We start from the raw sequence: 25,773 nt of genomic DNA, 5'->3' as shown, positions 1-25,773 counted from the left end.
TGGGGACTGTTCCCAAGACCTGGCGATCAGGCAGGGAACAGGAGGATCCAGGCACTCTGTGACTTGCAGAGGATGAGTTCGTTGCCAGGAAGGACCTGGAGTTGATTGGGGATGGGAGAGGTTGGGCACAGAGGGTCCCATCACCCCTGCACTGGTGTGGCCCTTTTTCACACGTGGGAAGCCAGGGAAGGCCATCCTTCTGCCTTGTGGCATCATAGCTGGTGACTGGAAAGAAAAGCCCCCGCCATCACCCCGATGTTAAACCATAGGCCGATTCGGGATTCAGGAGACCCAGCAGGGGACACGCAGATGCCCAGAGCTTACGGCTGCGTTTCAGTGGCCCTGTCTGGGCAGCAAACAAGGGACTCAGGGAAAGGCTTTGCCGGACCTGCAGAGCATCTGCTCACAGATTTGAGGCTTCCCGGACCCCACATGAGATAGTTATGTGCCTGGCAGCCTCGCAAGGGCACCAGGACTGCCTGCTTCACTATGCCTTGGGACCTGCACTATGGCTCTGCCTGCTGGCTCCGGGATCTGGCCACTCAGCTCCCCTTGCAGGCTCCTGTGCTGGGAACAGGAGGCCCTGACACCTCTGGAGGGACACGAGGTCAGTGCTTTCTACTTTCTCCTGGCAGGAAGCATCACTTCTGCTGGGGGCCTGTTCCTTTATTCAGCTGCTGTAAAAACCACTCCCAGGATCAGCCTGGGAGGCAGGGCCTCCTCTAATGCAGTGAGGGAGATCATCCAAGGAAGGAACAGGTGTTGCTTGACCAGCTCACCGCTCTTTCTTCTAGAATTTTCTAGCAAAGGCATTGTTAAACATCATGATCACTCCTTTAAAAATGATCCTTTTAAAAAAGACAATTCTGTTTTTGAATAGGAAGTAAGTGATTTGAAAATCGTTATACTTCCTATGACCTACGGTGGGTTAACAGGACCGTCCTGTGATTCTGCTGCTGGGGTGTAAACAGGTCTGAGCTTACTGGAGAAAGGCTCTCCTGGAAAGAGAACCCTCTGTGCCCTCCCCTCCCTCACCCCAGTGATTCTCCTCCTGGTAATCCATCCCAGGGAAGAAACAAAATACACAAACATTGTCTGCAGTGACACTTTTCCCACTTTATGCACAATATGGAGACGTTTTATGAAAACTAAATAAATGCGAACAATAAAAGAACTGCATAAATAACATTTCAGCCCCAGGATGAAAGCTAGCCACAGAAACGAAAACATTTCATGGATATTAGAAAATAAGCTCATGCTATAATTAAGTGAAAAAAAAGAAATACAAAATTACATCAATCATATGAGACTAATTCAGAAAAAAAGCAAAACTGTCTTCAAACCTCAAAGGAAAATGCAGCAGTGGTGACGGGCGCCTTGGCCAGCGTTGCACTGTGGCTCTGAAATAACAGGTAGAGCTGGTTTTCCTCACCTCGCAGCTAGATATGCTGCAGCTGGGAAGCAACGACCACCAGCAACTTTTCCTTTTCTAAACTGTTTTTAATTTCAATAGTTTTGGGGGTACAAGTGGTTTTCGGTTACATGGAGGAATTGCGGCAGGACAGGTCATAACAGCCTGCCATTCGCACTACGGGTTCTTTCACCATTTCATTTTTAGTCCTTACTTAAGAAAACAAGTGTTTTCCTCGCTCTAGTCCTCGCAGCCTTTGAGCCAACGTGTTTCCTTTGGTTTCTGTTGCCAACACAACCCTCCGGGAGAGTCGGTGAAGAACATTTAGGAACAAACTCCTTCTTAGCTTTTCGGGTTCTAACATGTTTCAAATGCTGAAAAGCCCGTGGTTGGCGCCCTCTCCCCCGTGAGGCCTGTGCTGTGAGTGGGGTTGCGTCCCCGGGGCAGTGCCCACCTGGCCTGTCCTGCATCTGGGGATGTGCCCAGATGTGTCCTCGGGGTGAGCTGGTGCTACAGGGCCCTGACTCAGTGGTTCAGCCCCCGGAATCTCCTCTGCGGGGCCTTCACCACATCCCCCCTTTCCTCATTTATTAGAAATCAATTTGGGTTAATTTAAGAAGCTTCTCTGCCAAAACCGTAGCGGCCTCGGGGAAAATTCAGTTCATTAGTCACTCAAAGCAGGTGCACTTTATCCTAAGAATCTGATGAGTGCTTTCTGTGCAGCTGCAGCAGCGACATGGGGCCTGATTGGAGCTGGAGGAGGGAAAGGTCTTTCCGGGTGGAAGAGGACAGGGTTGGGGGGCACTGTGGCCAAAGGCGCTGTGGCTGCACCAGGCGAGATGGGGTACAGCGAGGCCACAGGCCCCGGGAACAGCGTGGTCCTTGTAGGATGTCGCTGTTGTTATTACCAGGATTAGGAGGCAGCAGAAGGGCCTCGTGCAGGGAAGGGACGGAGCCTACACTCCACTCTGCCCGATGTATCCTGCTGGCGTGTGTCCTCAGCGAGCCTGGGAGGAGAGGGGCTTCCTAGGGCCCCTGCTTGGCTCTCTGCTCATTGCGCCCCAGGAGGGGAGGAGGGGGCAGGAAAGACGAGAGGCCAGAGATCTGCATTCCTGGACACAGTCAACTCCACCCACCCGGCAAGGAGGGAGGGCAAGGAGGCTGTGTCCAGGGTGCTCAGGAAGGCTGGGAGGGGGTGCAAAGCTGAGCCCTCCTGCAGCGCTGCACTCTCTGCCCTCAGATCTTCGCCCCGCTGAGGTCGGCCTGAAGCTCTGGACTCCCCTGGTCCTCCCGACGATAAATGCAGCCATTAGGATTCACTACCCTCTGCCCTCTCCATGTACCCGCTTCCCTCCCTGGATCCCCAGAGAGCACCGCACTTCATTCAGAAGCACAAGACGCCGCAGGATTGGTCCAGGGAACAGCGAAGTGATGCCGGCATTGCTGGATTGCTGTGCATTATTTATGAGTAAAATTTCTTCCAAGATGTTCACTTTCCCCTACTCTCCTCCCTAGAGTTTCAGGAAATGCATCCACTTGTATAGAAGGCTTGTCTCTGGCCACGTCAAATAGCGCATTAGATAATATTCATGGCCCTGCAGTGTGGCTATGAATTACAAGGAATGGATCTTTGAAAATCTGTTGGATGATATAGGGGAGCTCAGTTTCCCTCAGCAGGAGATGGAGGGTGCCTTTACCCTAATGATGCCTCTGGAGGCTTGTGAAGGCCCAGCCCGCCAGGCCCCCAGGCAGTCTTTTCTGAATTAGGTTAAGCGAGGGCCCTAAGGTCCTACAGGGTCTCTGGGTCGCATCCAGATTACCTTCCAGCTGAGCTGCTTTTGCTGTTGGCTACTCATAGGCTCTCATTAGGCAGAGGCTGCAGGGCAGGCACACTAGGCGGCCACAGCGCCTTGCCCACTCAGACCCTGTCCTGTCCATCGGGGATATGTGGATGCCAGGTGGGTAGGGGGGTGGCTCTCAGCAACCCAGAGCCTCTGGTCCCCTCCCATGGGTGCAGCAGAGGCCTGGCCCCCAAGGTGCTTCTGGGGCATCCCAAAACAGGTCAGGCTGAGTCCAGAGAAGCTGCTGCTCCTCAGTCCTGACCCCACCCCACAGCGGCTGTCCCTTGTTCCTCAGAAAATAGCCAGCTGCATTGTTCTTAAACACTGCCTTGCCTGCCAGCTACATGCATCCATAATAGGCAAAGAAGTGAACCAGAAGTCCCTGATTAGAAATCACCTCCAGCACCGCTGGCCTTGTCTTTCCCACCCTGTGAAGGCACTGGAAGTGAAGCATGACTCCAGCGATGCTGGGCGCTGGCAGGGGACAGGGGCGGGTGGACATGAGGAACTGTGGGGAGGCCCCACCACCCTTACGCGGACTCAAGGTCTGTGGGCAGCAGGCAGAGTGCGTGCTGGTCTTTGGGTTTGTCTATGCGACTGGCTCTGCGTGTGAGCTGCTCATGCAGAATAAATTCCTCCTGTTCCCATTATCTAAAGATGCTGTCTCATTAGGAATCCGGCCCTGCCTGTTGGCCACGATTCTCAAACTCAGGAAGCATCAGAATCAGCCCTCTGGAGGGTGGCTAAAGTCCAGATCGCCAATCCCACCCTTAGCTTCTAACTTAGCTGGTCGTTCTAGCAAGGTCCCAGGTGCCACTGATGTTCTGGATTAGGGAACTCACTTTGGGAATGCTGGCTCTGGGAATGTGGCCCTGCCTTCAGCTCCAGAGGGGTCTCCATGGTTCTGAGGACGTCCGCTTTGCCTGTCAGTGACATTAGGGAATGGCTGTGGGAGTCCATTGTTGGTATCTCTAAAATCTCGATAAGGCTTCTAGAGAGGCCTTCCTGCAGCTCCCTCTGGACACTGAAGGCAGCTGTCCAGCCAGGAGTGGACACAGCCTTCTCCCAGGACAGAGGAGGGATGCAGCAGAAGGTGCAGGAGGATGGAGCGAAGCCCTGAGTTAGGTCATCCTGGGCACTTACTCTCAATGCCCAGTTCAGGTAAGACGATTATCCATGTTGTTTTCACCAGTTTGAGGTGGGTTTCCAGGTATTGTAGCCGGCAACTTCCTAAGTCACACAGAATCTTTTAGATGAAAACACTAGCATAAAATATATTTCCTTTTACCAAACATAAAAATACACCATAAGCCCAGCACTCTGAGAGGCTGAGGTGGAAGGATCACTTGAGCCCAGGAGTTCCAGGCTGCAGTGAGCTACGAACAGGGTGAGACTCTGTCCCTTTAATAAAAATTAAAAACACACTCTAAGATGCATTACATGCTTTGCATGCATTAAATCCACGTGATTAGTCATGCTGCATTCACGATACTACTCAGGCCACGCCCCGAGGTGTGTCTGCTGGGGCTGCCACTATAGACAGGTACCAGGCAAACTTCCTGCTTAGGATGACGGGCCAGGAGTTAATTTTGTAGACAGAGGACTCATTGTGACAACAAAGGTTGACTGCTACCACCATCTAAAAGACAACCCTTGGTCCGCGCACAGTGGCTCACGCCTATAATCCCAGCATTTCGGGAGGCCAAGGCAGGCAAATCACCTGAGATCAGGAGTTCAAGACCAATCTGGCCAACATAGTAAAACCTCGTCTCTACTAAAAATACAAAAATTAGCTGGGCATGGTGGTGGGTGCCTGTAGTCCCAGCTACTCAGGAGGTTAAGGCAGGAGAATCACTTGAAACTGGGAGGCGGAGATTGCAGTGAGCTGAGATCGCTCTACTACACTCCAGACTGGGCGACAGAGCCAGACTCCATCTCAAAAAACAAACGAAACAAAACAGAAAAGAGGAGGCCTTAAACCCGGGTCTGCAAATCCTGCAGGCACTCAGGCCTCTGAGCGACGCAAGCCTGGACGTCACCCGCTTCACTCTCTCCTTCACCCGGGTTAGACCTCAGAATCTCCACTCCATGTGCAACTGTGCCATGTTACCGAACTCATGTTAAAATATGCATGCCCTACCTTCTGATTTATAATATCGGTGACAAATCGTAAAAGGACGGGCGTGCAGAAAGCTTACGGGTCAGGTGAGGTATACACAGTGATGTCTCATGCAGAATGAAGAGAGCTATTTATTGTCATGGATTCACGGAGGAAAGCAGAGAACGCCTGTTTTGGAGGCTGCGTGCACGGAATTTTTCATAAACATCCCACAGCGCGCCCCGTGGTACAGCAGCCGCACGGTAATTAGAGCGTCCGCAGACACTGCCGTGCATTCCACGCACCCAAGTGGATCTTCATTTTTCACATGCAGGGCCTTGCTAATTAAAATCAGCCTTGCAATTAAATGTGGAAAATTGTGTTAAACTTTCAAGCGCGGCTAGAAAAAAATGCAATTATTTTTAGGATATTTTATTTTAATGCAAATGAAATTTCTATCTATGTGAAACTGGTAAAGGGGAGATAGAGGGTTCCTATTTCTCTGTGTCTTCCTCTGTTTCTTCTTTTTAAATTTAGTTTTGGATTATAGATGCTCCTCTCAGTTGCCAGTTGCTCCACTATCTCTCAGCCAGCTCCTGGCTCTGTTCCAGGGCTTTTAGTGAGTGCTCTCTGTCAAGCCATGAATAATACAGGCCCTAGGCTGTTGGCAGCTCCAAACGAGGCGTGCATCGGGAAGCAAGCCCTCGACTTGAGCTCCAGAACAGGCCCCTGTGAAGACGGGCAATTATTCACCACGCTGTGCCGCGGCACTCCACTGGCAGGCGGGAGGCAGAGGGCCTGAGTGACGGTGTGCACAAGCCAGAGGGACTCCAGTCAGGTCCTCATGACAAAGAAAAGCCATCGCTTGAAGACTTTAAAGTTTCAAGTCAAATGCTTTGACTCGGTGTACCCTGCACTGGGAAGGACTGAATAGATACCAACATCTATCACGGAACTTTCACGTGTTTGTTGAGTGTGCAGAGGGTCTGAGGCTACACTGCAGGGTCCGTATTTCCTCAGAACCCTAAGCTCAACAAACAAATCATGGAAACAGTCCAGTGAAGGCTAGAGGGGAATAAAATTCATTAAATTATGGAAATAAATCCAGAGGGCCAGAAAACAGACATGTGAAGAACGAGGCATTCCTAGGAATCTCCTCTCTCCCTCGGGTGCTGTGGCAGCCCATACAAAAATCACCATTTGCAAATAAGTGTGTCCAATTCATTCCAAATGTCTTAGCACGTGTGTCACTATCATGAGGAAGGCTTTCAGATTTCTGTATCAGTTAATATTAATCTGTAATAAATATTAATTTTGATTATTCCTATTTCTAATTTTTCTTGGGAAATTTTAGGAAAAGGATTTCAGAACAGCAAGCTGACCATTATCCTGATGATTAAATTTCATTTCCATAGACAATTCCATTCTAAACACCAAGCTGCACTGTGTCTTTAATACAATATTTTATATCAACATGGAAAGCCAAAAAAAAAAGCGTATGAATATAAAGCCCTAGAATTTCTCATCTTAGTCAAATGTTCAAAAATAGATGATTGCAGACATGTTGACATGTGATATTTTAGCTGGATGCCAGCAGCAGTTCATGAAATATTCTAGATGTATAACAGTGTCTCTTTAGCAGGTACGTGAGCCCCACTAAACAGTCAGCTACACAGCAGAGGGGAAGGTGCACTTTCTTTCAACACAGCTTTGCCCTTCCAGGAGATAGCAGGCTTCGGTGTGGGGGCGTTGCTGGGAAATGCTGAGGCTCCTGGCCTCACCCTGTGATACTCCCCCGCTCTGCTGCCGGCATCAAGTGATGAGCTCACCAGCAGCAGCTGCAGCAGCTCCCCCGGGCTACGGCACTGATGCAGAGAGGCTCAAATCACGCCCTCTGGGCAGATTCACTCCACCGATCTCCACGGGGCCTTCCCTTCCAGCACACTGCTACCAGGGTGACAGAAGAATCTTCAGCAGCTTCCTCAAGGTCAAGGTTGGTTGCTTCCTCCTAGGCCACTTTTTCCTGCCACCTATCCACAAAACAATAGCGGGGCGGAACGTTGGAGCAGCTTCTGTCTTCCTTGTTTTCGATGCCTGGAGGTCATGCCAGGCTGACTTGCACAATTGGAAGGTTATAACACAGGAAATTACCCTTCCTTGATCTTGGGAGCGAAACTAAACCCTGGGAAACTAACTTAGGGTGCCTGAGGTTTGCTATGTGAGCTTGGTGGTTGGACACGTGCATAGCCACCTAACCACAGGTGCAGAAACAGGCGGCCGTGTGCAGAAAAGGCCACGTGAGCAGGTTCCCTCGTGATGTAAGAATTACTTCTAGCCCTGCTTCTAAAGCGCACTGTGTTTCTGTCATGTTTATATGCTAACATCACAACATAAAACCTCAGCTGGGGAAAACAAAAGGCGAATGCGGGTGTCTGGCTAATAGTGACGTTCTGAAGATAAATATTTGTCGTATTTGTTGTCTTCCTAGGAGGCCTGGACCTGATGACCTGTGTCAGGGCCCAAAAATGTTGACTGCGCTTGGATCCCTGCTGGGCAATGAGTGGAAACTGAAACATTTTTTCTTCACTGCCGAGAGTGTCTGTGTCTCTGAGGAGCCAACTTGATGCTTTTCCCAGGTCCTGGGGCCCTGCCATTCCCTTTCTCACTTGTGCTTGGTAGCGAGAGACCTAGAACCAAATGTAGCACCACAATCAGACCCCCAAAGTATCCCTGGCTTTCAGTACAATTAGGTTTTCCTTTTCCTTCTGTTGTTCCAAATACACATTTGATTTAACATGTAGTTATACACGGGCTTATCGGTTATTCCTAATTCTTTATAGACTATTAACACCAGTATATAACTATGGAGATTATCTTTTGTTCAAAGACATGATTTAGAAATTAATGTAGAACATCCAATAAAATACATATTATAACCTTACTCCTACCTAAAAAATGTTAACCAGAGTTTTACATTGTGAATTCCTTCTTTAAATTATTTTCTTTCCCAGGTATTAAGTACTGGTTGATTCTCATCTATTCTCAATTTGTTATAGGCCCACAACCATACAACCATCACACACACACACATACACACACAAAAGCCCACTCCAGCTGCTTTCAGAGAGACCCAGCAAACCACTGAGGCCGCACGGTCAACCACGCTGACCGCCAGACCCCACAGCTGTCTGAGACCCACGTCGGATCCCGTAGCGGTGGCAGAGCCCCAGGAACTGCCTACAAAGCCACAAAATTGTAAACTACAATTGGGAGAAACACTTGATTTCCTTAAAAATCTCCTATGCTGAAAAGTAAAAACTAAATGGCAGGCCAGGCACAGTGGCTCACGCCTGTGATGCCACCATTTTGGGAGGCTGAGATCAGTGGATCACTTAAAGGCAGAAGTTTGAGACCATCCTGGCCAACCTGGTGAAACACCATCTCTACTAAAAATACAAAAATTAGCTGGGCATGGTGGTATGCTTCTGTCATCCCAGCTACTTAAGAGGCTGAGGCAGGAGAATTGCTTGAACCTGAGAGGCAGAGGTTTCAGTGAGCTGAGATTGCTCCACTGCATTCTAGCCTGGGTGATAGACTCCATCTCAAAAACAAAACAAAACTAAACTAAACCAAATCTCAGAATAACCCACATTGTTTTATCACTTGGTATTCCTTTCCTAAAATAGTAAACTTGATTTTTCACATTGCTGATGCCCCACATGCATGTCAAGTTGTTCCTGGCAAGTTCCAATACATCAGCACCTCAAAGTACTAAAATGCCAGCTCTCTACCTGGCCGCTACAGATGTAGTGTCTGAGCAAAATTAACTCGTAGCCTTAACATAAACATATTCATTTAACAATGTATTGTTAAAAGACCACAAAATGACACGCAATTTTATCAGAACCACAATGCAGGCTTCTACTCTTTTGTCCTACTTGGAAAAAGCCCGGTGTTCCATTTCCACCAGGAACCTCACAGCAAGTGCCAGCCTCACAGCCATGTTCACAGAGTGTGTGCCGGCATATACGGGCAAGAAGAGCCACAGGAAGGGGTAGGTTTTGGATCTGTCAATCTTTTAAACCCAGTAAAAAACAATGCCAGGGCCGGGTGTGGTGGCTCACACCCATAATCCCAGCACTTTGTGGGGCTGAGGCAGGAGGACCACCTGAGGTCAGGAGTTTGAGACTAGCCTGGCCAATGTGGTGAAACTCCATCTCCACTAAAAATACAAAAATTAGTTGGGCGTGGTGGCAGGCGCCTGTAATCCCAGCTACTTAGGAGGTTGAGGTAGGAGAATCGCTTGAACCCTGGAGGCAGAGGTTGCAGTGAGCTAAGATCATGCCACTGCACTCCAGCCTTGGCAACAGAGCGAGACTCCATCTCAAAAATAAAAAAATAAAAAGTCAGCTATAACCAGAAACTTCCAAATTTAAAATAGAAATAGTCATAGATGTTAATATATCGACAAGTCTTACCTAAGACATCAAAGAACACATTTTAAGAAATTAAAATTTTATCTTCTGGTGAAAAATGACTGATAATACACAGACAATCAAACAATAAGGCTTAGAAAACCCTCAGTGAGATTCCTCTCAAGAGAATCTCACACAGTGACAAAACGTTTGAGTTGGTTTTACGTAATAAGGTCTGCAACTCTCTTATTTCAGAACAGAGGAAACCAAAGGCCGTAGACTGTAAGGAAATTGTCCAGAGCTCCTGGTCCATTCGTGGTGCAGTGCAAGCCAGCATCTGGGTCAGGTAACTGGGAAATAGTTCTTTTTCAACTATACCACATTAGCTCTTCTAGATAACTATATATATTAAAATATTTGGCATTCTAATAATTACATACAACATGAGCCATGGTCAAAACAATGACTTCAAGCCAATCTCAATGATGAACACAGATGCAAAAATCTTCAATAAAATACTGGCAAACTGATTGCAACAGCACATCCAAAAACTTATCCATCATGATCAAATAGGCTTCATCCTGGGAATGGTTCAGTATACACAGATCTATACACGTAATCCACCAAATAAAGAACCAAAGATAAAAATCACGATTATCTCAATAGATGCAGAGACGACCTTTGACAAAATTCAACAGCCCTATATGCTAAAAACTCTCAATAAACTAGGTATCAATGGAACGTGTCTCAAAATAATAAAAGCTATTTGTGACAAACCCACAGCCAATATCATACTGAATGGGCAAAAACTGGAAGCATTCCCTCTGAAATCTGGCACTAGACAAGGATGCCCTGTCTCACCACTCCTATTCGATATAGAACTGGAAGTTCTAGCCAGAGCAATCAGGCAAGAAAAAGAAAGAAAGGGCATTCAATTAGGAAAGGAGGAAGTCTTGTCTCTATTTGCAGATGTCATGATTGTATATCTAGAAGACCCCATCATCTCAGCTCCAAATCTTCTTAAACTGATAAGCAACTTCAGCAAAGTCTCAGGATACAAAATAAATGTGCAGAAATCACAAGCATTTCTATACGCCAATAACAGACTTAAAGAGAGCCAAATCAAGAATGAACTGCCATTCACAATTGCTACAAAGAGAATAAAATATCTAAGAATACAACTAACAAAGGATGTTAAGGACCTCTTCAAGGAGAACTACAAACCACTGCTCAAGTAAATAACAGACGACACAAACAGATGGAAAAACATTCTATGCTTATGGTTAGGAAGAATCAATATTGTGAAAATGGTCATACTTCCCAAAGTAATTTAGAGATTCAACAGTATCCCCATCAAGCTACCAATGACCTTCCTCACAGAACTGGAAAAAACCACCTTAAACTTCATAGGGAACCAAAAGAGAGCCCACATAGCCAAGTCAATTCTAAGCAAAAAGAACAAAGCTGGAGGCATCATGCTATCTGACTTCAAACTATACTATGAGGTTACAGTAATCAAAACAGCATGGTACTGGTACCAAAACAGATCAGAATAGAGACCTTGGAGGCAATGCCACACATGTACAACCATCTAATCTTTGACAAACAGAACAAAAACAAGCAATGGGGAAAGGATTCCCTGTCTAATAAATGATGTTGGGAAAACTGGCTAGCCATATGCAGAAAGCAGAAACTGGACCCCTTCCTGACACCTAAGACCAAAATTAACTACAGATGGATTAAAGACTTAAACAGAAGACCTAACATCATAAAAACCCTAGAATAAAACCTAGGCAAAACCATTCAGGACATAGACATAGGCAAGGACATCATGACTAAAACACCAAAAGCAATGGCAACAAATAGACAAATGGGATCTAATCAAACTCCAGAGCTTCTGTATAGCAAAAGAAAGAATCATTAGAGTGAACTGGCAACCAACAGAATGGGAAAAAATTTTTGCAATCCACCCATCTGACAAAGGGCTAATGTTCAGAATCTAGAAAGAACTAAAACAGATTTACAAGAAAAAAAAAAAGCTCATTCAAAAGTGGGTGAAGGACATGAACAGACACTTTTCAAAAGAAGACATTTATGCGGCCAACAAACAGATGAAAAAATGCTCATCATCACTGGTCATTAGAGAAATGCAAATCAAAACCACATTGAGATACCATCTCACACCAGTTAGAATGGCGATCATTAAAAAATCTAGAGACAACAGATGCTGGAGAGAATGTGGAGAAATAGAAACACTTTTACACTGGTAAGGAGAAATAGGAACACTTTTACACTTTTATGCTGGTGGGAGTGTAAATTAGTTCAACCATTGTGGAAGACAGTGTGGCGATTCCTCAAGAAATATAAATTCCATTTGACCCAGCAATCCCATTAATGGGTATATATCCAAAGGATTATAAATCATTCTATTATAAGGACACATGCACAGGTATGTTCATTGTGGCACTGTTTACAATAGCAAAGATGTGGAACCAACCTAAATGCCCATTGATGATAGACTGGACAGGGAAAATGTGGCACATATACGCCATGGAATACTATGCAGCCATAAAAAATGATGAGTTCGTGTCCTTTGTATGGACATGGATGAATCTGGAGAACATCATTCTCAGCAAACTGACACAAGAACAGAAAATCAAACACCACAGGTTCTCACTCATAGGTGGGTGTTGAACAATGAGAACACATGGATACGGGGAGGAAGCATCATACACTGGGGTCTGTTGGGGGGGGCTATGGGAGGGCCAGTGGGTGGTAGGTAGGTTGGGGAGGGATAAACCGGGGAGAAATGCCAGATATAGGTGACCAGGGGATGGAAGCAGTAAACCACATTGGTGTGTATGTACGTATGTAACAATCCTACCAGAATTAGTAGAATGCACCTTGGTTAAACATATGAATGTTTGAAATTTTTTGGAAACATCATGGATTTTCCTGTAAAACTATGGCTATAATATTGTATCTAGCTCACACCTAATTAAAACATTTTAAATTGTACATTTAAAAATAAGTAAAAGGGTATATTTGGATTGCTTGTAACAAGCAGGATAAATGGTTGAGGGGATGAAGACCCCATCTTTCATGATGGGATTATTTCACATTGCATACCTGTATCAAAATATCTTATGTACCCCATAAGTATATACACCTACTATGTATACATGAAATTAGAAAAAATAAACTTTTAGCCAAATTTAATTTTATATAACAGTGTGTTAAAGTCTGACTAATGAAGAGATGATGAATTAGGGAAATGAGTTTTTCTCCCGAGTGGCTAACTTCTTTTGAAAACATAAACCATGAAGTGTTTTAGATTAAGTGCTGACATACACATTTCTTCATAAAAGAATATTTTAAGTAAACTACTTATTTCAATTACATAATTCAATAATTTACTATTTTATGCAATAACAATCATAATATAATTGACAAAATGTAATAATTGTAATTACAAAATTATCTGAAAAATGTCCCACAATCCTTTGGTCTGTAATAGAGGAAATCAGACAATCATTTCGTGAGGGACGTCCATTAGACATTCCCTGTGGCCGCAAATGCTAGCGTGGGGATTTGGGAGTAGTTTGGAATTTTTCCTTTGATTTTACTAGAGAACAACAAAAATAATTGCTTGATTTCACTCGTAAGTTAATGTTTCACTGAAAAGGAAATGAAATGCAAGGCCATGAGGAGCGGCCACCCGGACGTGTGGCAGAGGCACCTGCTTTAGAATCAGTGTTGGAGCTGGGTCTGCTCACTGAGGGTTTGCTAGAATGGAGTCACCTTGGTCTTTGCAACCTAATTTGTAAAAGTCAAGCTAAAAGCATATCCTAGCCTTAAGCTCTTTTACCTCATCATAATTCAAACCTTTCTATTGAAAGCACATCTTCATGAATAGCATAGGGAAAAAAATGCTTACCAGAAAAACATCTAAAGGACTGATGTGTAACTGAAGTCAGCCACAGGCGTATAAGATATAATTCTGCCATGAAACGTTTTGAGCAATCCTCACCTACCCCCTTAGTTTCTAAAGGTCTTCCACACCTATTCCTGTCACAGACCTGATATGCTAGTATTTACAAGATTGATGTGATCACTGAAGTGCCAGTCTTGCCAGCTTGATCTGCCCTGACCTTCACCTCTAGATGCAGCCACCCAGCTGTAAGAATGGGCTTAGTTTCCCAGGATGAACCCTGTTAAATAGTGGAGTCTACAGACAGGTCAGCAGGTCACATTTTAATTGACCATTCATTGTGTACCATCTGCCGCTTCCAGAATGAGGAAGTGCAGAAGAACTGGGGCTCCTCGGTAAGGAGTGGGGAGCTCGTAGGTGGCTGTGCGCTGAGCACCATGTATGCAGGTGGGAAAATTAGGTTAAGGCTGATCTGAATGCACGTCACCCTTAGGAGTGTCCCCTATTCCGCCCATGAGATAGAACAGCTTATGTTTTAAGAACCTTGTCAAGAGACAAAGACCAAGTTCAAGAGACAAAGAGCAGAAAAAGAAAGCACAATGGGCACTGCTTTCCAAGCACAGCTGCCCACACATTTCATCATTGAGACCGGGTCCCTAATAAGCCACTTTAGACAGCACATTGTGGAAAAAAGATGCAGGCATTACCTTCTGTGTCTTGCGTACTTGCCACTGACATGGCCACTGCCGTCACAGCCAGGGGTGGGACAGCTGCAACAGGAAAGAATTCATTACACGGTGCCGTGGGCAGGCAGGTGAGATGGAGCGCATCTGTGGCAGCAAAGAGGAGGGCAGCCCAGACACAGGAGAGAAATCACACAATCCAAAGGAGGGGGAATTTGGGAGGCTTTTTACGAGCAAGTCTCGGGGGAATTAATTTCATCAGTGCAGCAGGGTGTGAGCAAGCCACCGAGGAGCTCAAAAGTGCAGCGTGCCCACTAGAAGGCGTGAATTTTCCGCACTGCTAATGGGGAGGCATTTTACCCACATGGCACTAACCTGAACAGCTCTTGTATGGCTGGTTCCACGGGAACTGCAGAGAGATGGAAATAGATAAACATTTACCATCGATCACAAGTGACCCTCTTCTGCAGAAAATTACCGAAAGGGTGGTGCGAAGTGAATCAAGCCTCAGTTCCACAGGAGGAAGGTGACCCTGAGCCGGCCTCAGGATGCGGAGAAGCACAGACGTACCTCGAACCCCTTTGGACCGCGTGCGATGCCGCTTCTCCTCGGTGTCCACCTCCATCTGGGGATAGATGAGCAGCCGTCAATGTTCTTATCCTGCCTGCACCAGCCAGCCTCGCAGGGACGGCTCGCTCCCCCTGGCATTTTATTGATGGGGCTTTAATCCTGTTTCACTCCATGAAGGGAAGCCCTCTCCAAGCGCAGAGGGTGGGTAAGACCAGGGTCAGGCAATCTAAATGTATTGTTCAAACAATTATAAACAGACCTTCATCTTGTAGGGAACATTTAGGCAGGAGGCCCTTGCCCTCTACATGGGGCAGATTTTGAGGAATCTTGAAGTGCTATCCAGTTCCTGTCTTTTCAAGGATTTGATAGAACTTCTGTGTGTTTCTGAGTTGTACTTTGTACCAAGAATATAACAGATAGCCAAGACAGTAAAGATATATACATGTCTATTTATTTATCTATTTTATGTATATGTATAAACCACATATATTTTATACATATAAACCTTTCAGTTATAAGAAGAATCTAAATATTATATATATTACATAATATATAGTATAAATACACACATACACACATTTGTATATATATAAATATATAATATTTAGATTCTTCTTGCAACTGAAAGGTTTACTATGGTTAAGCAGTTAAGACGAGGCGTAGGCATAGTGGAAGGACATTACCTTCTGGGGCTCACTCTTTTTTTTTTTTTTTTTGAGACGAAGTTTCACGCTTGTTACCCAGGCTGGAGTGCAATGGCGTGATCTCAGCTCACCGCAACCTCCGCCTCCTGGGTTCAGGCAATTCTCATGCCTCAGCCTCCTGAGTAGCTGGGATTACAGGCACACGCCGCCGTGCCCAGCTAATTTTTTGTAGTTTTTAGTAGAGACGGGGTTTCACCATGTTGACCAGGATGGTCTCGATCTGCCGACCTCATGATCCACCCGCCTCAGCCTCCCAAAGTGCTGGGACTACAGGCATGAGCCACCGCACCCGGCCTGGGGCTCACTCTTGATGTTGTTCAGTCATGGAACACAATTGTCCTCCACATTTATCTAACTTGCTAGGTTTCTTTTGAGGTGTCTAGACCCTCTTCTCAAAGGAACGGACACATCTTATACTTGGGACATCACAAATGCTTTCATATATTACTTTGTGGGACCTACACAACAATTTTGTAAGGAAAGTATATTTATTATATCTATTTTATGCATGAGAAAACTAAAGTTCAACCACCTGAGTCACCCAAGATGCTTTGAGTAGAAGGTTTTGGAGAAGAGAGCAGAAATCCCGTGTCTGTATGTGTTCTCTTTGAGCCTCAGGAGCATGATGTTTCGTGGAGGATGTATACGAGTGCATTTGTTCACCAGGTATTCCCACAGTGTGTGAAGAGTTTACACATGGCGAGCTGCGTAGTAGGAGGGCTCTACTCAGGAGACAGAGGAACTGAGAAGAGATGAGCAGTGGGAGCTGGCCAGAGCCCCGCTGGATGGCCTGCACACCGGCTGACACTGCACACCAAAGCCACTGCCTCCACAGTTTATAGGAGGAACGCCAGAATTGAGTGAAGGCTTGTTAGACACCGGTGGCTCTATTCGATGCAGACTCCAGAAAAGAGCAGGGTGGACCTGCTGCTGAAATAAACCACTGACTAGGGAGGTGCACCTCAACAGATGACTACAGCATGAAAGGCACGGAAATCCGCACGGACAGAGCCTGATTTAATGTTGACGTTACTAACCACCAGCTATTCATGAATACTGTGGCTGAGTATGATGATATCAGGGGTAAAAACATACATGTAATAAAAACATAAGCTCATTTAAGGAGCTAAAAAATCTCTTAATGGGCTATTTCTATGTACAGACATAATGATGTACCAGACTTAACATCAAAACGAGAATTTCAGAAAAGCAAGAGCCAATGGGAAGTGGATGCCGAGGAAGGGTGCTGGGGAGAGTTGTGATCCATGACTGTTTAGGTGTGAAAGGAAGTAAAAGAGACGGTCTCTATGATATGTATCTTACCTAGAGGCTTGATACACAGCAACTGAGTGAATGAATGAATGAATGAATGAGTCCAGCTGCTGGGAATGCTGACGGTCAGGGAGGTGCCTGAGGCGGATGTTGGAAAGACGACGTCCGATCTCATGCAGGTGGTGGGCCTGAGCCAGGGCCACGTGCAGAGCTGGAAGGGCTGTCCTGGGAAGCCCTGCTGGTTCAGCTGAATAGGCAGCTGCCAGCCTTTCTCAAGCGTGGGGAGGACCAGTCCCAAACACGTTTTAGAAAACAACAAGTTATTGGCAGCTTGAGAGAGGGCATGAAGGGGCAGGCAGAGGAGTCCGGAGCGAGCTGAGAGGAGGCCAGCAGTGGCCTAAGAAGAAAGGGCGCGGGCAGTGGCCTCACCACATCTGTGGCTAGTCCCATCGTTGGCCAATTCGGCAACATAATTGTCCGAGAGAGAAAGAAAAGGGTTTAAAAACTTTCTGATGGAAGAACCCACACAACGCAGTGGTGTATCTGGCAGCTTTTGGGTTTTCTGTTGTTTAACGCTATGCCTAGGATATGAAACTCTGCAGCCACATCACGTGGATCTGACATTTAAACAAACAGCACCCCGAGTAACTCGTTGATGCTCTAAAATTGCCATTCAACATGAAAACATTTCAAAATGCCACAAAATTCCAGCAAAGGATCTAGGACCAAAGTGACATGAGGCAGAGATGAGTGAGGAGCAGTTTCCCGGGGTCCCCGCCCTTGTCACAGGATGGGGGATGCAGAGATACTGGGGTCAAAGTGTACTCTTTAGGGAATTCAAAATGGAATTAACAGCTCAAATGAGGGCGCATACGTTGAGAAACGTTCACCGTGGGGTGTAACGGAGGCTCGGATGTGGTGTATCTAACCCATCCTAAGGAAGGAGAAAGAGAGGCTCCTGGAGGAACTGAGATTTGGGCTGAATTTTAAAGGTTAATTGGATGTTTCAGGTTAAAAAAAAAAAAAACCCTGTGGTGAGAGTCTGTTCCTCACAGAGAGAACAGGACGTGCAAAAACCCAAAGGCTTGGAGAGACTGGTGTGTCCAGGAGAGACGAAGCTGGAACTGGGGTGGGGGCGCCAGAGTCCAGCCTTGGCACAGGCTTCTCAAAGTTCCTAGTGGAACAGGGGCCAGCCACGCTCAGCCAGCACCCAGCTTGCTAACCCTGATCCAGCATTTCGTGCATAAAGCAGCGTTTATGATTCCCCTGGCTGAAGTTTAGGGAGAACCTGTGTCCACAAGTACAGTATAGTTAGCTTTCCTTCGAGGGCATTAAATTGAAAATGTTGGCCTCATTAGCTAACTGCTCATATGGTTTGATAAGGATAAGAACTGTTTTATTCTTAAAATTAAATTCTTCATCCTTTCAGTATATTTTATGCATGTAGGGGCAACTGTATTTTTTTTCCAGTCAGCGAATTCTTCCATTAATCAGTTATAAAGAAATCATATCCCCTCTACACTAAAACACTCCTCTTGCTGAAAGTGAGATTCCTGCCACCGTCCGGTCTGTGGGGGGACTCCCTGTTCCCTCCTCCGCTGGTTTCTTCCCGCACAGTCCTGTTTGGATGACAGCAGCTCTACAGCGTACTCCCTCTGCTGAACAAAACCCCCTCGCCACGAGCATTACTGGAGATACTTTATAAAAGCTGCTGAGCACAGCGCTAAACAGATGGGGGTCCCCATTCTTTCCCTTTCCGCCAGTGAAACCCGAATCCGAAGGGTTTCAAAACGGTTTTAAATTTTATATTTACATAGCTGTTCAATAAGTGCCAACTGCCAGTGAGGTTCAGATTAAGCAGAAAGAATGAAACGTATGGTCTGAAATGCCAGGAGGTTTTCATTTTCTAATGTGTGCACCTGACGGCGTGTGGTCCTAGGGCCGCTGCCCTCACTGCCACTCTCACACTCTGTTTCCTCAGCACCCCCCAGCCCCTCCATCCTGCCCTTCCCACCTCTCCTACCCTCCCAGAAAGAACGCCTGGGCTTGCTTCCACCCAGGGCCTGTCCCCTACAGGGGACTGTCACTGGCAGCCTCAGCAAAGGGTCCCTTTGGATTCGTCCTTCTGGTGGCCCCAGGGCCTGACTGCAAACTTCACTTGGGGAACCTGTGAAGGGCTCGACCGTGTTTTCTGAGACATCACTTCTGATCTTCCTCAGAACTGGAGAAAGCTCACCTCGGTTATCATTGCTGGGGTTTCTGATGACCTTTCCAGTAATTTACATTTAGAAAATCACCCTTAAATCTCCACTTTTGCATTGATTCTTTTATTTGGAAGTCTAGTATTTATTTTTAAAATAAGGATGTTTTCTAAGACGATGTAAAATTTGTTTTATACAAGTAAAGTCTTGAATTTAAGGAATTTATTTGGAGACAATAAAGCTGTCAGGAGTGACTTATGAAGGAGAGCAGGTGAATTAGTTCCTAATATGAAAACTTTACATTTGGACTCAGGATTTATTTTGTTACTATGCTCTTCCTTTTTTTTTCCTTCCAATAACAGGGATGCTTTCCTCAGGTTGAGCCTCAGTGAAGAGATTACAATGTATCTATGTTTGATACATATATTTAGGGACAGTGTATCACTCTGTCACCCAGGCTGGAGTACAGTGGCACAATCCTAGCTCACTGCAGCCTTGAACTTCACTTCCAGAGTGGCTAGGACTACAGGCATGTGCCACCATACCTGGCTGATCTTTTTAATTTTTTGTAGAGCTGGGTCTCGCTATGTTTCCCAGGCTAGTCTTGAACTCCTGGACTTAAGTGATCCTACTGCCTTGGCCTTCCAAAGTTCTGAGATGCCTGGTGTGAGCCACAGCATCTGGCCAAGAACTAATATTGTAAATGCATGAAAATTTCATAAAGTAAAATCCCTCTGAGTCCCCAGAGGCTGCTTTCTGATATCAAGCAGATATCAGGGTTCACATTAGGTCACAACTGTGAACCCAGGAGGAGCTCACTTTGGGTCCTGGGCCTTGCAGAGACCAGCAAGGCTCTCCTAACCCAAGTCTCTAGCCGCAGGGACCTGTTCCCCCCCTCCCCCCACTCCAAGTCCTTTTGCGGGAACCAGGCATGGGAGCTTGGATTCAGGCTGGGTTACCGACAGCTCCCCCTTCGACCCCAGCACCTGAGCTCCAGGCCTCCCTCCCTGCCACAGTCACTCCTCCACCATCCAGGAAGCAATGTTCTCTTTGCCAACCAGCTAGACCCTGCCTTTCAGCTCCTGCTGCTCAATTTGCCTGGTCAATTGTCTGCTTGTCAGCACCATCAATAAGAGGAGATGGGCGGGAGGGCAGGAGCCAGAGGTCAGTCCTAGCCTCTGTGAGGGGCAAGGAAGGCTCGGGAAGAAATGTTGAAGAGAAACTGGAAGTCCTGGCAAGAGGCAGTGCAAGTATGCAGGCCTAACCAAATCCAGGGGTTTTCCCAAGAGAGCCCCTTCCCAGGAATTACTCTTTCCAAGGTAGCTGGGAGCTGGTCAGCCTCCTACTACCCTACATCATAGAAAACATCTCCACGTCTCAATTCCAACTCCAGCAAGTTTGGGCTCCTAAAAATACATCTGTGAAGATTAGCAAGAATCAGAACTTACATTTTCTAGTCATTCTTGAAAACTGTTTAAATGGAGAACTACAATAATTAAAAATTGTTTTCTAAAATATGACAATATTTTCTGCTTTTTACTGAAATTAATGTAGTATAAATACATTAACATTTGGGATTTATATCTGATATTCATATTTTAAAATGATAGCATTTTATCAGGTCACAAAAGTGTTAGAAGATACAAGTGGGTTTATAGTTCATTGCATCAAGGGTTATAATTTTAAAATTATAAACAGGAAGAGGCTTGGTTTGTCTGCTCCTAATTTTTCCTTTTCCTCCTTTCCAGTTCTTTTTTTATTAATGTGGATGGCAATAAGCCATGTTCTTGAGGAAAGAGCGCCCCATCCCCGGATCTGGCCCTTTCACGCCGTCACCATGTACAGGTGTTCCTGTGTGGGCGGGCAAGGTTGGTGCCAACAAAGTCAAGAGAAATTAAAATGAGAAAAGGAAAAGGATCTTGGCAGAAACAGTGAAGATAGAGCTAAGCCACAAGCTCTCCGCCACTCTGTGCGCCGATCTCGACAATCTCTAGGGAGAAACGAGGTAAAACTACCCATCTGTACTCAGGTAGAAAGAGGATTTTGTAGGTAGCACGTTTTAGAAAATGAAAGACAGTCTTGGAAATAGCATATTTGAAGTTTGTTGGAATGAGATTTGAAAGTTAATTGTTTTATGAACTGGTCAATCAGTATTTAGTAAGCTTCGGATCCGTGGCATCCAGGAGCGCTCAGGAAGGTGTGATAAAGCATGACCTTCACCTACACTGGAACAGAAAAAGCGTCCCTCCACCCTTCTGCGGTTATGAATTCTCATAGTAAAGCACTAAAGAGATTTAAAAATGTGTATAAAATCAAACTAAGTTTGGACCTGAACATGTCAGTCTTTCTCCTGATTCAAGCCCCTAATGATTGGCCTCTGCTAATCAGTTCCTGGGTAGACATTCTGGAGGGCACAGTTCATAACTGACATTCAGCTACAAGTGAGGAAAACATCCAGCAAGTGTCAGGTATCTACACGGGGCTGCCCCTTGCTCTGCTCTGGAGGAATCTCGGGAAGACTCCTTCCCACCGTGGGGAGGCTCTGGGCACGCCTCCCCACAGACAGAGTGCCTGAGCCTGGTGGCCATGCTTTCAAAAGAATGGTTACAGATACACAGCCTGCCCAATAATGTTGAGGCTGTTTCCTAGGGCAAGAAGACGACGTCTGTGACATACAGCTTTACAGCCAAATTGCTGGGACTTCTAGGACATCTGGGAAATTTCCTGGCATACGTAGAATAGTTGAAATCAACACAGTCTTGGGAAATGTGGGACACTTGCTTTCTCTAATGTCTTGAGACTGTAAAACTAAAGTGATACCGCAGCACACGTGTTATCATGAACCCTAAAGATAAATCCTTCTAAATGGTGTAGTTTGAATGCTTAATAGACTTCTATGCCTAGTTTGAGACAAACACTTTAAAAATCATGCTACAAATCCTAAGAAAATAGCAATCAAAATGATGACAGGTTGCAATGAAGACGTCCTGTGATAGGCACCCCAGAAAGGAGCTCCATCATCTTGACATAGTCAGCTTGGGAGAGTGCAGCCACCTAGGGTAGCAGTAACTAGAGCAATGGCACTAAGGACACCATGCCAAACTGTGCCTCAGAGGTGCCCCCAGCCCCTCCCCACAGACCCGTGCGTGTTGGCTGGGCACAGAGCTGGGAGCTGGACCCATCAGAGACAGGGAGACAGCCATCATGAAGTGCACTCAGCCACTGGTCTTTTGAATAAAGGCAAAGCAAGTTGTCAAAATACAATACAGGAAAAGCAGGTTGTCAAAATACAAAAGGGTCCCACCTCTCAAGCTGGTAGACCCAGTGATGAAAAAGTTCCTGGCCTATGGTAGGCAACTGTAAATGTCAGTTAAATGGGTGAGTGAATAAAATAATTACAATATACTAATGCATCTCTTGGTCAGCTACCATGTCAATAATGTCACTACAGTTTTAAAAAAGTCTCGCAACGCAGATACAAAGTTTCAAGGAAATATCCACTCCACATGCAGCCCGAAGATACCTATGCTCCATTTCGACATGTGGGATGGGGTGCTATGTCCATGGAATGCCGGCCAGGCTGCACATTAAGTCAGAAGTCAGAACAGGAACCTCAGCAGGCGAGGGGCCTTTCACAGCTTCAAAAAGAGCCACAGCGAATTTGCTCTGGGAAAATCCTGGGATTCCCTGGCTTAAGAAGCATGGCTTCCTCAGATCCACGTCTGAGCCAGGAGCCTAATGGAACATTTGAAACTACACCAAACCAGAACCAAGTCTCGAAGGCGTCAAAGATGCCTACAGGGTAATCAAGGCAGTGGTGATGCTTTCACAAAATAATTTACATTTGATTTTATTCGAAAATAGATGGTCTAGCAGTGCTATATCCATGGAAAACAGCTTGCTCGATTTACGGCATGTGTCAAAGCAGCCGAGAAGCCCCAAAACACCCATGAGAAGAATTTCTGGGGACGTGCTAGGGGCCAGAGAGAGGAGGCGCCCTCATCTCAGGCCAAGGGGGTTGTCGCTGCTGTGCGGGCAGCGGTGACCACATACAACATGGGGCCCCCGTGAAGCTTTGTTGTTCAGGCTCAGAGCTGACATCTGAGGAGCTGAAGCCTCTTTCAGATTTAATGGCTGCATTTCCAATCACACGTGATATCTCCTTTCACATGAAGGAATGGCTGGGAAGGAAGGCACCCATTCCAGAAGTTCACAGGAAACATCACCTCAGGTGCCCTTCAAGCATTCTACTATTTTTGTTGTTGGTGGTAAAAGAGATGTTGCTGTTTTCTCCCTGAGCATAAAAATAAGAAAGTAAATCCTGATTTTCATTTTAAAATCTGATTTTCTAAACTTGGATGTGTTTCTTATAACTTCTCTATTCCTTTAACTTGCAAGAATTCTGGGAGAAAATTCAAAGAATCAGAATTTTGGGGCTGGAGGGACCTGGACAGTCTCACTGCCCAGGCACAGAACTGTTCCACTGGGTTCTCAGTGCTGAACAAATCGTACCAACAGCTGAAAATTTCCAGGCTTTATATCAAAATCTGGATTTTTGTTTTTTTTTTTCTGGAAAAATGTGATGATCTGGAATCACTGCTTTAAATTTCTCTTGGCCTCAGGTAGCTGGAGGGGGAGGCAGCCAGTGTTCCTGTGGGAGGGGCAGCGTTCCCGTGGGAGGGGCAGCCCATGTTCCCATGGGAGGGGCAGGACCAGTGCTCCCATGGGAGAGGCAGTGTTCCTGTGGGAGGGGCAGCGTTCCTGTGGGAGGGGCAGCCCGTGTTCCTGTGGGAGGGGCAGCGTTCCTGTGGGAGGGGCATGTGCTACCCCACCCTGCAGTGTTCGAGCCTGGGGCTCTCATGGCCATTCATTCCTGGGCTTATGCTCCTGCCCCCCCTGCTTCAGGGATTCAGCTCTGCTGTTCTGCTGTTCCAAGCTGGTTCTGAAGCTGGACCTAGCAGCAGTGAGCTCAGGCTGCCTGGAGCAGGTGTGCCCTGGGTCTCCTGCTCTCTACCAGGATGACTGAGCCTGAGGGAAAGAGCAGACAGACATTGAAGCCCAGAGCCTCTGGAGCATCCTGGAGAAGCCAGACATCAGCTGACGCTTTCGGATTATGTAACTGTTACAGGAATGAGATTCCCATGCTGGGCTTCAAAACCCAGAATAGGGCCCATCAGGACGTTTATGGGCCCTGGGTAGATCCTGGAACTACCCATGGCAAAGGTTCAGAATGTATCCGCTCCCCGTGAAGCGGTCCTCTAGCCCATGAGCTTCTGCTCAACGTTTAATAATTTATTTGCTCTTCATATCTGCTCTTGGAGTAATTTGTTCTTTAATCTCCCTAAAAGTTGCTCCAAACAAGTTTCCATAAACTTTCTACATGCCTTTAAAATAACTCTGGTCTTCTCTTCATGTGCCTGTGAGGCATCTGCCCTCCCACCAGGCCAGCTGCAGCTCCAGAGTGGAGACCGTGCCACGTTCCCACCTGCACCTCCTATTCCTGCAGAGCGCCGGGCACACGGCAGGACTGCCTGGCCATGGTGGGCAGGTGGAAAGTGGGCTGGCTAGGCTGTGTGGCTCTGAGCATCTCTGCATGTGGTGTCCAGGGGCCTGCAGTGGTCAGCATCCTCTGTCTACTCTGCTGGCTCTCCAGATTTCAGCATCTTCACATTCCCAAACTCCTCATGGGTGGCAGCCCCTTCACCTGATCGCTTCGGGGGACAGTGGCCTGGGCGTTGTGTGGGGAAGCAGGGGCATACGTGTGCATTACAGGGGCACGGCCTGCACTGGCAGCGTTCACACCAAGGGCTTGAGACAGTAGCATGACTTGCCCCATCTTGGCTGCTGGACCTATCTGCCCTCTCTCCCCACTCTCGAGGGCTGTCGAGTTGAGGGGAGAATGGCTAAGCTACTGAGGCAAAAAACAGAATGCAGAGTAAGGGCCTGCGGTTTATGAGGACATTGTGCTGACTGCTTCATATCCCCCTTAGTCTCTGTGTAGGCAATAGGCTTGCTGCAATTGAGGTGCCTGAGAGGGGCAAAGACCCCTGCCCATATTTTCTCAGGAGCTGAGCCTTTGCTCCACCTCCTGATGGAAAACATGATTAACAAGCCACCTTAAGGGAACCATTGTTTGCTTGCACTGTGTATCTTTGAAAAACATATATTGACTCTTAAATTGCTTTGTAAGCCATTATCACAGGCCCTGATAACTATTTTTGCATGATTTCTGTTCCCTTTTCTGTTTGCCCCCTTTTTCTGCTGAGCTAAAGTAAATGCTGATCTAAAGTAAATGTAACAAGAAAAAAGGTATAAAAGCTGTCACCCACAGAAATAAAGCTGCTGCTTGACTGCAAGTCACTCAGACCTCCAGACTCCGCTTTCCTATCTTCTTTCACTTCCGCACACTCTCTCCCTCAGGTTGAACAAAACATCTACGTTGGTGGTCTCGGGGACTCCCGCAGGTCGGTAGCCCCCTGGCAGACGTGCCGGACCCCGACACTGCACCACTAGTGCTGGCTCCACACACTACCTCCTTATGCTGGACACAGTTGCCTCTGTGAATCTGAGTATTTTCATGTGTAAAAGCCCTGCTTACCTCGTTGGGTGGTGGAGAGGACTGAATAAAAGAATCATAGGTAAGAACC

The 25,773-nt window shown here is 46.5% G+C and overlaps 1 protein-coding gene across 50 annotated transcripts in view; it reads right to left on the bottom strand.

Annotated features, from left to right (window-relative positions):
- MYT1L (myelin transcription factor 1 like) overlaps positions 1–25,773 on the bottom strand; it is a 565,076-nt gene that overhangs the window by 177,446 nt on the left and 361,857 nt on the right. For all 50 annotated transcript variants that reach the window (XM_017964578.4, XM_078350034.1, XM_017964584.4 and 47 more), the window contains exons 6-8: positions 14,950–15,004; positions 14,755–14,788; positions 14,404–14,466 (exon numbers count right to left, since the gene is read on the bottom strand). In XM_017964578.4, the coding sequence (XP_017820067.1) occupies positions 14,404–14,466; positions 14,755–14,788; positions 14,950–15,004 (152 nt within the window). The remainder of the gene's footprint in view (positions 1–14,403; positions 14,467–14,754; positions 14,789–14,949; positions 15,005–25,773) is intronic.

This window comes from Callithrix jacchus, chromosome 14 (genome assembly GCF_049354715.1).
Source record: "Callithrix jacchus isolate 240 chromosome 14, calJac240_pri, whole genome shotgun sequence".
In the NCBI taxonomy this organism is placed as follows: domain Eukaryota; kingdom Metazoa; phylum Chordata; class Mammalia; order Primates; family Cebidae; genus Callithrix; species Callithrix jacchus.
This window is presented reverse-complemented; position numbering and strand designations above follow the sequence as displayed.